The sequence below is a fragment of the Pterocles gutturalis genome, unplaced genomic scaffold, assembly GCF_000699245.1.
Source record: "Pterocles gutturalis isolate BGI_N339 unplaced genomic scaffold, ASM69924v1 scaffold28846, whole genome shotgun sequence".
Classification (NCBI taxonomy): Eukaryota; Metazoa; Chordata; class Aves; order Pterocliformes; family Pteroclidae; genus Pterocles; species Pterocles gutturalis.
This window is the reverse complement of record NW_010103943.1, coordinates 1-14,476: the sequence shown is the minus strand read 5'-3', so window position 1 is coordinate 14,476 and position 14,476 is coordinate 1. Positions and strand designations below refer to the sequence as shown.

General features: G+C 36.6%; 1 protein-coding gene across 1 annotated transcript in view; it reads right to left on the bottom strand.

The window, feature by feature from the left end:
- The window catches only part of FIP1L1 (factor interacting with PAPOLA and CPSF1), a gene marked incomplete at both ends in the record, with an annotated part of 29,994 nt that extends 15,936 nt beyond the window's left edge, over positions 1-14,058 (bottom strand). The window contains 7 exons of the mRNA XM_010086906.1: positions 1,379-1,488; positions 4,108-4,238; positions 5,402-5,509; positions 5,702-5,763; positions 7,998-8,101; positions 11,613-11,670; positions 14,027-14,058. Coding sequence (XP_010085208.1) covers positions 1,379-1,488; positions 4,108-4,238; positions 5,402-5,509; positions 5,702-5,763; positions 7,998-8,101; positions 11,613-11,670; positions 14,027-14,058 — 605 coding nt within the window. The remainder of the gene's footprint in view (positions 1-1,378; positions 1,489-4,107; positions 4,239-5,401; positions 5,510-5,701; positions 5,764-7,997; positions 8,102-11,612; positions 11,671-14,026) is intronic.
- Between the last annotated feature and the right edge of the window lie 418 nt (positions 14,059-14,476).

Below are 14,476 nucleotides of genomic sequence, written 5' to 3'. Positions count from 1 at the left end.
TCTAGGAGTGAAAGAAAAATGCAAGCAAGCATATCAAGCAAGATTTTTTTTTTCCCCACTCAAGAGAAATACATTTGGCTGTTGAACAAGCATCTCTGAATTACTTAAGATACTTATGGATGCTGTGCTAAAGACAAGTTATAGATGCTAATCTTCAACTGTTGATAAAGCATACAACCTGTTCTACTTTTCTTACCATCATTTATAATACAATAGCTTTTAATTTGCACAGAACCAAAACTCCTTAACAGGATCACTTGATAACTAAAAGAAAGCAGAAGCACGGATTCATCTCAAGCCAAGTGCCAGGTATAAAACAGTAGTAGCTTAGATATAAAGGACAGAACTTATTATAAGCCTGGGGCTGGGAGAAGATGGGGAAGAAACCCTAGTAAGGAAATAATTATTCTCATTTCAAATACGGTACAGTAAAACATTCAAACATGGAGAAGCTAAAGCTACTTTGCAGGAAAGGGATTGGGTTCCAGGAATCCTTCCAGTTGTTGAAGTCATAGCTATCTGATTCTGTCTTGTTTAACTGAAAAAGTGTGTTAGCTAATACCCATAAAGACACTAGCTAGAAACATTTTCCCGGCCAATCTAATTCTACACGAAAAACATAGTGCCATAGAAGCACAGAATGGTTAGGGTTGGAAAAGGGACCTTAAAGATCATCAAGTTCCAAATCCGCTGCCATGGGCAAGGACACCTTCCACTAGACCAGGTTGCTCAAAGCCTCATCCAGCCTGGCCTTGAACACCTCCAGGGGTGGGGCATCCACAACTTCCCTGGGCAACCTGTTCCAGTGCCTCACTACTCTCACACACAGAATATTTTTTTCCTAATATCTAATCTAAATCTGCTCTCTTTCAGTTTATAACTGTTACCCCTTGTCCTATCACTACACTCCCTGATAAAGAGTGTTTCCCCATCTCTCCTGTAGGCTCCCTTTAAGTACTGGAAGGCTGCTATAAGGTCTCTCCGGAGCCTTCTCTTCTCCAGGCTGAACAACCCCAACTGTCTCAGCCTGTCCTCATAGGGGAGATCTGATAGGACCCCTCTGATCATCTTTGGGCCCTCCTGGATGATGCCCTGCATCAACACCTAGATTTTTATAGCTGCTGCCTTGTTATTTGGTCCTGCTGCTTTTTCTCCCCTTTCCTTCTACTTTCTCTTTCCTGAATAGCCAAGAAAGTAGCGCAGCCTTCATGTGTAATGGTGACTGAAGGCTAAAAGTTATTAGGATCACTCTTCTCCTCATTTCTACCTGTTACAGAAACATATTTTCCTTTTTTCCTACAAAAATAACGAACTCCAAATACAATGAGGTAGCAGTATAAAAAGTTTTTTGGTCTTGAGTTACAGCTCTCTAACTGACCTGTTTGTTGGAATTCCTGATTTGAATAAGGCAGGAGGAGATGTGAAATCAGCTTTGGTCGACTGCACTGCCAACTCTTTCTCCAAATTTCCAGTTCTGCCCTGCTGTACCTTCAAAATAACATTTCATCATTAGTTTAACCTCAGAAGCGTAGCAGCTTCAACACTCAGCATAGCACATAGCCAACACAAAAACACAGACCAACTTTAATCAGATTTTTTAAAAACTGTCACCTTTGCACAGCTAGTAAAATTCCATATTTTCTAAGGATATATTACTTAAGTACTGTGTTTAATATAAATAAGAAGCAATATGCCAGAGAATGGATTAGACTGTTTTAGTATCTATATTCCAAGCATTTGATTTGGACACAAACAGACCAAACCGATTTTCTTGCAGAATCTTCTGTATGAACAAAATAATATATTAATTTTTAAAAGAAGCAAACTTATTTAAAAAAATAAAAATCTTCATAATTTTAACGGAGATATCTAACAAGTCTGCTGCCCAACAACAAACCACAATACGAGAAACTGAGTGGATTCTCCGTCTGCCTTACTGACCATGAGATCAACTAACCACTCGATTTCCGAGTCATACCAGGAAGTCACCTCATACTCTGGGTTATGCAAACTTTAAAAGATTTTTCATTAGTTCAAATTGAATACTTCACAAACATACTGCTGTTTCAGAAGAACTGCAAAATTCCAGAGACACCTTATTATAGCTATGAAACACCTTTGGTGCAAGAACTTCAAAGTATAGTTTGACTCCAGCATCACATCATACATGAAAGCAAAACCTACATGGGTTAGCATTAAAGACAAACCTGTACTGATTCAGTTTTTAAAGACCCTCCCACTGTACCAACCACACAGCTACATCACTCTACATACCACACATAGTTCATGGTATAACATCACAGGCTGTGATCTTGCAGCTTCTTGTAGACAAGTGAACTGATAAGCTTTTGCAGAAATCTCACTTCTAAACACAGGCACCTCTTTCCCAAACCCACAAAAATGCACATAAATAGTTAAGATTCATTAAAAATTGAATTAAACTTTAGTATCCAGAATAGGAAAAAAAATAACTGAATAGGTTTGGTTTAAGTATTTATCTGAAAAATCTCTAAGACTTCTATCAGTTAATAAGGAACTGGAAAATGTAGGAGACAAAGTTACTGAAGACTGATCCAAACATACCATGTCAATTACATGAGACTTAGTATTTCAGAAGAGTGGGAAAAAAGTTAATAAAATTATTTAATAATTATATGTAAACTCCTTGTAAAACACGTGGCAGTCTTACTTCAGACTCTTACAACGCAATTATTATTTGTATTGTTTGATCACTGGACCCCCAGAGAGTCAATATTGAGCTAGAAATAGGGGAAGTTTTGGTTTGGAATACTTATCTTTCTTCCTTCAGGACAACAGTTCTGAGAAGTTTGAGAGTGTAGTCAGCTGAAAATAGTAATTCCCATTGCCCACCATTTCCATCATTCTGTAATACTATTATAATGACAATTGAGGAAGGCAAAAAGCCCCGGGGAGCTTCTGATTTGTTCTTGATAAAATGAAGTCAAAATGACTGGATACCCTCAATTAGCATATGAAGGGACAAAAAAAATATCTGTCTGCAGTTGATACTTCTGTCACAGGGGTATACAGAAAAAAGCAACAAACAGTTCCAAGTCAGTTGAATGACAGTTCAAGAACAAAAACAACTGCACATTGAAAATAAGCAAAATCAATAACCTTTGCATTTTAATTTCAACTTTAGTATCAAATGAAAGAGAAAACGTGAGGTGGAAAAAAATGTTAAATCCTTAAAATAAATCGTGGCATATAGATTTTTCTGCTCTCAGAAAATCAGCACTTCTGAATGGAAAAATATTATCTATAGCTTGATTTGTTGCCATCAAAGCCCAAAAGGACAACAGAAAAATATGGAAGATTGATTTTCACATTTCAGAGCTGCCAAGGATAAGTGTTACAAAACACAGTAAGAGGTACAAGGCCACAGGAAAAATAAACATTCCCTAACGTACAAAAGCTTCCCCAGCACATCTGCACAAATTCTTTAATCTGCACAAACAAATGCACTGCAAGTAAAAATAAACTATCACATAAAGAAAAATTAGTTTCACTGGAAAATCTGTTAGTTCACCAGGCCACTAACTCAAAAGCTTACAGAAGGCCAACAAAGAAAGCAAAACTTTTTAATCAGCATTTTGTGACATACACAGAAAGTCACTGATGTAAGATGACAATTTGAAATAATGATTGTCTATTTCCATTGTTCTTCTATCAGTCCGGGGTGGCATGGGAAGCGATACTCAACAAAAATGAGAGCAACCAACAAAAGTTTACTAAAATTCACCTTCAAAAGATGGTATCTGCCATCGAGAATCTCTGCACTTGGTCTTACTTCCATAGCATTGTCTTCAGCCTAAGTTAAATAACACATTGCCCATTAAGATACCATACAACTCTTAAATGATGGGCCACAATCTGAACAATGGTACAGATGCAATCTAGTTGTAGCTAATCTGTCACGCTATCCACACAAATTGCCAGTGAAGCAACAAAGGAACTTTAGGCTCTGAGTGGGGAGTCAGATGCAAACTAACAAATGCACTGAAAAGGGCAGAACAAGCTTATGACACACAAGAAGCTTTACAGGGAAAAAAGCATGTGGAATACCACAGAAGTTGTACTAATTACCGTAATTTTATTTGTGGTTGAGGTAACTGGTAAAATTTCAAGACCCATTCGTATCCTCTTTTGTTTTTCACAGTAAGCTTTCCAGGTATCTTCATTGAACCCATAGTTGAAATAATCAGAGAGATCAGCCCCTTTAAATACAAAAGCATAGCTTTTTAGGACATTACAAAGTTCATCTTTTCTTCACCGAACATACCTACACCTCTATTTATAACACCAAAATAGACTAGGTATTGATCCAAAAACTTTACTACTGAAATGTACAGTACAGTCTTATATTAGTAAACATAGAGTATTCATGGATAAGACTATAAACACATTAAAATTTAGTCAAATGGAGTATCTTGCCTAGCATCCTGTCTCAGGGATCAAGAGTAGATACTTACAGAACATCACAGGATAGTATAATCCCCGTATCTTTACAATAGAATAAATGTAAGATCTAGAGGTTTGCTGTATGTTCAGTGAAGAATAGACAACTTTTTGCTTGTTCTATATTTGACTCCTCATTCCACTTTGACTCCTAGTTTCATTTGATGCCATGAAGTACTTTTATTGTAATAGAGAGAACAGACATAACTCAAATACATAGAATATATTTCAAATAGCTAACAGTTCAAACTCCAGAATATCATCAAAGGCTTCTTTTTTTTCCATTTTGTAGACACTATTTGCATTGCCAAAGCAATACACAAACACTAGAAAAAACTATGCACAGGAGCAAGATGTACTGCCACAAAAAAAAAACCCCAACCAACGCTGGTATTAGACAGGTCTGGACAAATCACTTGAGCCAACCAGACAACACACACAGGAGACTTATGGGAAGGCCAGGTGGTAGCAGCTGCTTCTTCAAAGCTTATGGACATCTGTGTGTGAACACTAAGAAGCACAAGCAGCGATGTTTCACCATTCTTCATGCTCAAACCTGCTAGAACTATTTTCCGTTCTGCTCTATCTTCTGTCCTGTGGCACAGACCAATGTCAGTAATCTCACAGAAATACAGATTTCCAAGAAGAGTTCAGGATATGCATGTACTTAAAAAAATAAAAGGCATGTCCTACAGTCTCTTTTTGCTGAATAGATGCAGGATGTATACTAAGAAACATGGCATACCCACGCACTCTGTGGCACAGCACAAAGGCAACATGTAACTTCACTGCTTTTTCCAAGTAACTCTGTACAGTGTCTTCTAGCTATAGGATAGATAATATCTACATGCAATAAACCAGAATTACTATTAAAATAACCTATTGACTACCTACATATCAGTTAATGTAAACCAAGCATTACCTGGCTTTCTCCAAGGTTTATCTTCAAAAGAATCTAAATCTACTTCCAGAAGTGGCACGCCATTAATACTCCCTGGTGCATCTAGATCGACCCCTTTAACTTTTGCACCTGTGAAGAAGTTAGAAAGTTAGAGCCTTCTGTCTCTACCAAAGAGAGTTTTAACACTTGTAACACAAAATAGAAATTAAAAGTCAGATCTAAATTTATCAAAAAGTTTTGGAAGTGAAAATTACTTCTTTCATCCAAAACAATCAAACTTTTTTTGCATTTTTACTAATAATTCTGTGTAAATTTTCTTACCAGAAGACGCATAAGCTCGTCCTCCTGACTTAATATTGAGATTCACAGGTGCCGCTCCATAACTTAAAGAAATTAACAAAACTGAATTAGACAGAGAAAACTCTAAAACACATGAAAACTTAAAACAAGAGTTAGCTAGATCCAGAAACAAACTGGACCCAGGCTCAATTGCCATCCTGTATCTCTGGTAAGCTGGTAACACTGTAAAAGTAAAGAGATCAGCCTAGGAGGAAGAGAGTATACCTTTCTATGCTCAGTAGCAACTTCTCCAACTAATAAACAGTTCTGAAGCAAGTCCCAGTCACTCTTCCTGAGTTGAAAGTATAAAGACCTTGATAGAAAAAAGAATGGACAGAACCAGAAGACAACAGAAAGGAAAAATGCAGTTCATTTAGGGATACAGATGACACTCTGGGGATTAGTGTATCTCAGTTTAAAAAAAAAAAAAAAAAAAAAGAGAATAAAGGATTCAGACAGAACCTTTTTTTTTTCATAATTGTTTCATTTCATTGGTAGAGAAGTAGAAAATAAAAGCATTTCTCTACAATGATCAAAAGGCTGTCTGCTTCAATGTACTTCTAGCAATCACAAATTCTTGAGACAAACAGAAAAGTACATAAAATTTCACTTTCTAAAATACTTGAGAGCTTTTTTTCATAAGAAATTCACTCAGAAATCTAGACACCAAACTGATTTAACTACATTAGGAATTACAATATTGTTAATTCGGAACACGAAGACCTATCTTTCACTACCTTTTTTGTGCAATGTAGTTTATCCTCACAGGTGGTATCAATCCATAAACATAATGAGATTAGCATAAAATTAGAAGGCAGTATATAGTTTACAGTACCACCTCCAGCAGTTTTAGGTTTCATTCAAGTGCTACAACAGTACAAGACTGACATAAAATATTTAACCACCTGATCTGCTCTTCTGTATTGGTGCATGACTTTGTCAAACAAATCTTAGTGGTTTTTCAGACAGCAGTTGACTACTATATGAAAAATCATTTAATCCTATAAAAGGAACTTGTTATACTGAAGTTAAAATGAACAGCAATGTTGAGTTTGTTTTAGATTACTGCCCTTCCATGAACTTTCTGACCAATTTGCCCAGAAAACATGTCTTTCAGAAATCAACCATTTCTACACAAAACTTTCTACTCTAATTAGAATCAGGATCATCTGGTGACTGTTTTCTGTATTCATGGAAAAAGCACCAGCAAATCCACTGAGAATAAAAACTAGTTTTGCTTTAGTCTCACAAAATTTGAGGTCTATACATATAGGTCTATATATAGGTCACTGCCTATACCACAAGCATACTGCAAGTTACTGAAAGCAGACAAATAAAGAACTGAAAGAATTGCTATCTTTTATATTACACTGATTTGCACAGTTACTTTAGGATATGAAATACTGGAAGTTTAAAAATATTGTGTTTTAAAGATCAACAAATCACCTGCATTCTAAAGTTAAGAACACAGTAATATACACATTAGACCTACCTGCAGACCTGTCATAATTCTACTAAGAAATGGCACCCTAGTAACTCTGGTTTTGACAAGCATAGAAACATTAGGATAGCCAAGACAAACAAGCAAAATACTTCCCTCAGAAAACTCCCATGTAATGAAAAATAGTATTTCATAATTTTAGGCAATATTAACCCTGTTCAAAAGTGTTCAGTGAAAAACATGCCATTTATCAAGAGAAAAGGGAATATGGAGCAATAACAGTGGCAATAAATTGTTACAAATGCTTAAACCATGATCTTGAGAAATTATCTCCAGAGATTGGCAGCTCCATCCTGAAGTATATTAAAATCTTATTGAGAACATCAATAGGAATTGAAAGTATAGAGGTCTAATTAGAACTATATCCACTACAAACAGGACCAAGGACAAATGTTTCCAATGTTCTCCGTGCTTACCACTCCATCATTGGCAACAAAAATGTCACCATCACAACAAAGACCCTAAAAATGCTATGTTAACATATTCATTCCATAATAAAAAACAACTCTCTACTTTACAAACTTAATGCAATTTTGTCCCAAAATCTGAAAACAAAATTTAACTCGTATAACAGCTCTTCAAGACATTTCATTGACTTAATCTCACCTTTTTTTTTCAAGTCCCTACATCATTAAAAACATTGTTTAAGAGCTGAAAAAATCCTAAACCGACACTAACTACGCATAGAGTTTGACACTGATAAGTATTCAAGAGCCTGAATTAATAACTAAATGTAATCTTGAAAGTTCCCCCAGTTAATGTTTGGAAATAACTTACCTGTACTGTGGAGCTCCTGTTTTAATATCCCCTATGGTGACTTGAACATCATCTTCATCATCATCACTATCACTATCACTGTCATCCTCAGCTTCTGCCACCTTCTACAAAAAGAAGAAGTCCTTGCTTAGACAAAAAGCAGTTACTTACCTTTACAGTGGAAAAATAATCCAGACAAATCTATCCATTCTAGAAATCTTTCAAAGAAGAAAATTCTCCTTTGCCTAGACCTCAGAACTGAGTAGCATTAACAGTAAATTTAGGAGGCTCACCTGCTGAAATGCTACAAGTATCTGAAACATCTGTATCAAAATAGGGAAGTATCTTTAATACTAAGCTTCTGTTTCTGAAACATTACACTTCCTAAATAAGCAAGAAATGGTTTCCACTATCTAATATTCTTCTTCCCTCTGTATAGCTTATACACACCAGTTCTACTCTTATCTTGTCAATCAGGAAAGCACTCAAAGATATTCAAGACTGGCTTCTTGCCATCCTCAACAACATATCCAGAGTAACTCAAACATTTTTCCAGTTGTAGATGAACACTGCCCTTCAAAACAATCTATTCAGTTCCTAGCATCAGTAAACTATATAAAATACTTGAGATTTTTCAGCAAACAGGCTGAAAAAAGAGATACAAGAGCACACTGCATACTGTCCTGTCCCATAGCATACAGCTTGCTGGTAAATAAAAATAGTCATGCCAGCTCATACCAAGATTCATCTAGTCCAGTGTTTTGTGCTTGCTTGGTGTTTTGCTTTGTTTCCCCCTACCCAGAGATCACAAGGGAGAGAAAAAACAGGACAAACACATATGATGCTCCTCCCTGCCACTCTTTCAGCTACTGATTATTATCAGCTCACAGCATTTCCTAAAGCCAGTTATGGTTGCCTATTTAGTAATCCACGACAGATCTTTCTCTCAAGTACTCGCCCAGATTTCCCTTGGCCTCACAAAAACTCCCCGCAGCAACGCTTTCTCTGGCAAAGAGTTCCACTGTCTACTGCATGAAGTCCCTCTTTTATTTGTTTTCATCCTGGCTCCTATGACTTTCATTTAACAGTCTTAGTTCTCATATGGAAGGGACTGTGATGAGTCAATCCTTATTTATAGTCTCCACACATTATTTTCTTAGCTTCCATCATGTTCTGTGTATGCCTGTCTTCCAGGTTGAGAAGTCTTTGCCTACTCAGCCATTCTTTGTACAGAAGCTACCTTGACTACTCTTGCTGCTCTTCTTCTCTCAACTTCTTTAAGTTGATGCACTGCCTTTATGATGTGACTGCTACAGAACAGCACACAGAACTCAGGGTGCAACTGAACCATGAATTTATGCTATAATGATATCTTCAGTGCTGTTCTCTATTGATTTTCTGCTACATCCCAAGGTTTAACTGCTTTTTAGACTGTTTTGAAAGTACTTAACCATAATTTCCATGAAACTTTCTACATATCTTAGTGAGTCTCTCCTAAGTGGTAATGATGTGCTCAGAGACACCATTTTATTTGTAAATATGGTTTTCCTTGCATGAACATCACTCTTCTTTTTCTACACTGAATTTCAATAACCATTTATTAACCAGGCAGTTCTTCACAGATAGTCCTTGCTCTTACTATCTTGAATAACTTTGTAACATCAGAAAACTTGTGATCTCACAAGTTACCCCTTTTTCCAAGTAATTTATAAACATGCTAAACAGCATAGCTTATGCACAACATACCAGAGAATCCCCAACTGGAGGGGACCTTCTGTCACTGTGAAACCACAACCTTTACTTCTACCCTCTGTTTTCTATACTTTACGTTATCAATTATCCATGTGGGACTCTTACCCTATAGCTGCTTAGTTTTCTTAAAATCCTTTGGTGAGGAACTTCTTCAAAAACTCTGTGGAATCCAAGTGAACTTTATCAGCCAGATCACCCTTATCCACATACCTGCTGAATCCTTCAGCAAGAGGCTGAACATACCAAAGCCCTGTTAACTCTGTCCAGGCAGCCTGCAGTTATCCAAGCACAGCTGAGCTCTAGCCCTTATCTAGTATACCATCTATTAACTTGCCTGGTACATAAATTAGACAAAAATAAGCAGCTACACAGAAGATAAGATGTTGGAGTGCAGTTCATCCTTGCTTTACAACATTAATATAACTTACATAATAATTAAGAGTCCAATCAAGGCGGGGTGGAAGTCTAGATAAGTCTAGATATTCTGTAAATGACAGCTGAAGACAGAGGACAGTCTTTCACTGCTGTAAAGTACAAGTTCACCACTCTCTCACACACTAGGCAACTCACACAGCAGAGAGCCATTCATCATAAATGCATCGAACAGAAAATAAAATTTTGTCTGGAGCACATACCTTTTCAACCACAACCAATTTCAGTTATAAACAATCATTTCTTCATTCCTTCCTCACAGAAATATTCACTTTTTCTTATTCAATCCACTTAAACACCACCCATTTTTGAGGATGCTGCTGACCCTTCACATTCACCTTTTACCATGAAAGTTTTTAATTTTATGAAGATGTTCTAATGATAGCCTAACAATGCCAGGCTTTGTATAGGTCAAAAATACAAAGATATGAAAGTACAAGGAAACTGCACCAATGAGGATTTTCAGAAATACCTTAAAATCAGCAAGTCCAAGAAAGTATTGTCTCATTGTACCTAACACATTAAATCTACTGCCCACTTAGAGAATCAGCATCAGCACAAAAAGCCTTTGGTGCACTTACAATACCCAACTTTTCAGTTTTAACAACTGAAATAAGTTTAAGTTTTTATAAGCTTTTTTTCTCCAACTTTAAATTAAATTGTAATATCTTTCATAAAGTATTAAACTTACTGAAAAAAAAAATGCTTTTGAGATAGGCCAGTCCTTAAAACTTGCATAAATATCATAATCGTTTCTGTATCACTTCAGAGAATTCTTGCAAGATATAAGCTAAAAAATCCCAGGGAAGCAAAACTACAATTTTTTTCATGGAACAGATTTAAACTGCTCCAATCCACAGTAACTTAAGGCCTTTTATCAACACTGCAACTGTAAATTTAATTTCCTTGTCCTTTCCTTCATCATACTAACACTGAAGCCATAAGACATGCTGAACATTGAAGACTAGTACCAAACAAGTCTGTTATGTTGCCCTTGAAAGGTACATGTAATTAATCTCTTGATCCATATTTTCATAGTTCTGTAAATTCTTATTATCATGTTCAAGAAAGAAAAATCATCAGAGGATTTTATTTTCCCATCAGTGAGGAAAAACAGAGAAAGTATAATTCTGAAAAGGATGTCTTTCAGAAAACACAGCCATCTTGAAGCACCATCTTTACCCCCAGAAAATTGAAGGACTACTCATTTATTTCCTATGTTAGATTTTACAAAGTGGACTGCAGCTGGAAATTGGATTTCCCAAGTTAGTAATTCCTACAGTTTCTGCAGATAGTGTCAAACACCTTTCAGGAAAAAAAAAAATAAAAATCAATCACATAAGGCATACAATTGTGCATTAATTCATTTAATCATAAGTCCTGGCCAAATTACGAATACCCCATAAATCAAAACAAATTAAAGCAGTGTTTCAAAAACACATTTTAAACTACCGTTTTCACAACGCCATTTTCTGCAGCTTCCTCTTCACTTCCAGGTGGGGGTGGAGCACTTAAAAAACAAACAGGAAAAGATGAAACTAGGTATTTATACACATATTATTTCACACATATCAGCTAATTCTGAAAAAAGCCTTGCCACATCATTCCAGAGAAGAGCGAAAGCTACAGCTATCTTCTGCTTTAATAAAAAAAAAAAAAATTAAAAAAATCTAGAAGAATATAACTTAATATTAGCAGGATAATATTTACCTATCTTAAATCATACTAACCGGATGTTTGTAGAATAGTCGGAAGTAATAAGTCACTATACCTGGATCCTCTTTTGAAATCAAAGTAAAATCTCTCATAACAGCTTTTTTTTTTCCCCCCTGCAGACTGACACTTTTCAAAAACATAATGCAAAAAGCCCATTTAAATACTCACAGGTAATGTTGCACTGAATCGAAATTTCCACATCTGCATCATTAAATTTGCTTCCACCATATGGAATAGCCAAAATTCAACAATTAATTCAATTATACCTTAGCTGTAGACTGAAAACTGCAAAAATTTTAAAACCATTGGTCCATCTAAAATGACCAGCACTGTCAAATCCATGCAAATGAGCTGTCTCACGGGCTCTCACCTACTGCTGTTTCTTACACAGCAATATTTTAATTTCCAGAGTTCCATTAACTAGAACGGTGCACCACAAATAGCAGTGTAAGCAGGGAGGCATTTAGAAACAATATTCTTTCACCAAGAAGTTATTTCTGAAATGGTGTGCACAACTGCCAGTTTTTAATCAATAGAATTATTTTGATCCTGTCTTCTGTTGGCCAAGTACCCACTCATGAGCATTGCACCAAAACCCAACACAGCCCAGGTATGGCCCCAGGATTAAGCTTCACCATTTCACTTCATCACCCAGTAAAATGACAGACTAGCTACAGAACCTGAGTAAAACTTCATTATTTTTATATATATATAAAGAATGCCAAAACTGAGAGGCCAGAGACCAAAACTTTTAACAGGTGAACTCTCACCATGCTTCCAGAGTTCCAAACACAACCCATAAGATGCGTAAGCTACCATTTGTTATGCTTTTAGTCCATAACTATATATTGAGACAGCGAAATGCCAAGCTAGATTATTACTGACCAGAAACTGGAGTAAAACACCACTATTTCTAAAGACCATTTTGGTTGCCATGCAAATTATTTTCTTAAACAAGAGTAATATGGACAAAAGGTGCCAGGTCAAGCAAAGGTAACTGAACACAAGAAATCAATTGACACAGAATAGCTTCCAAATAAAGAGCAAATAAGTAATTAGAATGCTCTGTCCTGGAAAAGATGATCCAAGACAAATGCAAGAGAGGTCTAGAAAACTGTTAAGTGTCATGGAAAACGCAACAGGAAATGATTCTGTTTACTGTACTACAAGAATTAATGGGAATCAAATAATTGCATCTAGTAGCTGCTTCAGAATGGCATTGTGTGTAGTCAAGTGGTGGAGTTCATTACTGCTGTATCACACTGTGCCTGTGAAAAGCTGATGTCAGTTCTAAAAAACAATTGTGCAAGCTTATGGTCAAGAAGTCCACCAAGGGTAACTAAATTCAAGAGTTCTCATTGAAAAAAATCTCTGTTGACTGGAAGCATTTATAGAAAATAATAATGCATGTTTCCTTGCATTGGCTTCCACTTCTTTAATTTATCTTGACAATCAAGAACTTCCATAGTTTATCAACTGCGAGACTTCTTTCATTCAGTATGAGAAACTGATTCCCACTTCTAGTCAGTCCTTACTACCAACCTCCATTAACTTAGCTAGATTTTCAAAGGAGCATCTTTGTGCCTTCTCTCATATAGTTTCCTATAACTCAAGCAGGCTCCCCCAAATGCTTCCAAAGCTTTTTCTAACTTTTTTCAAATACTCTCTTAGTAATAAAAAAAAAACCAACCCCAAAAACCTAAGAAGATGCATTATGGGACCTGTATACTTCCACTGATTCCTTGTATTCTTGTTTTTGTAACTACATCATAAACTCTTTGGGAGACACTCTGTCTTTTCATTTTTAAATTATCTAGAACAAATTAAGTCCTGACTCATTACTAAGATGGCAAAACACAATGATTGCAGAAATAAATAACCTGTTGACATTTTGTGAGGGGCTACTGCTGCCCACACAGTTAAAACTTAAAATAACTTTCATACTCAAGTTTCCCAATTTCACAGGCAAAACCATTTCACAGAAAAGCCAAGTCACTCTAGCAGACCAAACATACTATCTGAAGGGGATTTTCAAAGACACCAGCATGTGTTCTCGCACTACGGACCCTCAAGCAGCTGCAAAGAAAAATGTAACCAATACAATTTTTGTGCAGCCATGCTACACAAGTTCCAATTGTCAAGATACTCACCTAGCTTTTTCTTCCTCTGGTCTCTCTGCTTCATTTTCATCTACGACAAGAGAAAAAAAACAAACCTGTAGTTAAGAGTAAAACCTCCTGAATACCAACCCTAACAGACACCTTGTCACACAGACTATTGGGTAACTCTTCAGATTCCTTAGCCAGACAACTTCACAACGTTTCAAATGTGAAATCAGCCAAGCAGACGTGAGCCCTAGCAGTGCTCCATACTGACAGGACCACCACAGGAACAGGGTTTAGTTTACAGGTTTCACTATGATCTGAATGTAAAAAAAAAAAGTCCCTAAAGTTGTAAAGAAAGTTTATGCATAAAAGGTTACGGCTGCTTTAGTACTTCAACGCTAAAAGCCTGGCCATGGGAGGCCTGGGGAGGGGCCCGGCGGCCCCAGGGGTGCGCGTGGGACAGGAGCGCCGTGTGGGCCTCTCGCCGCCGAGGCC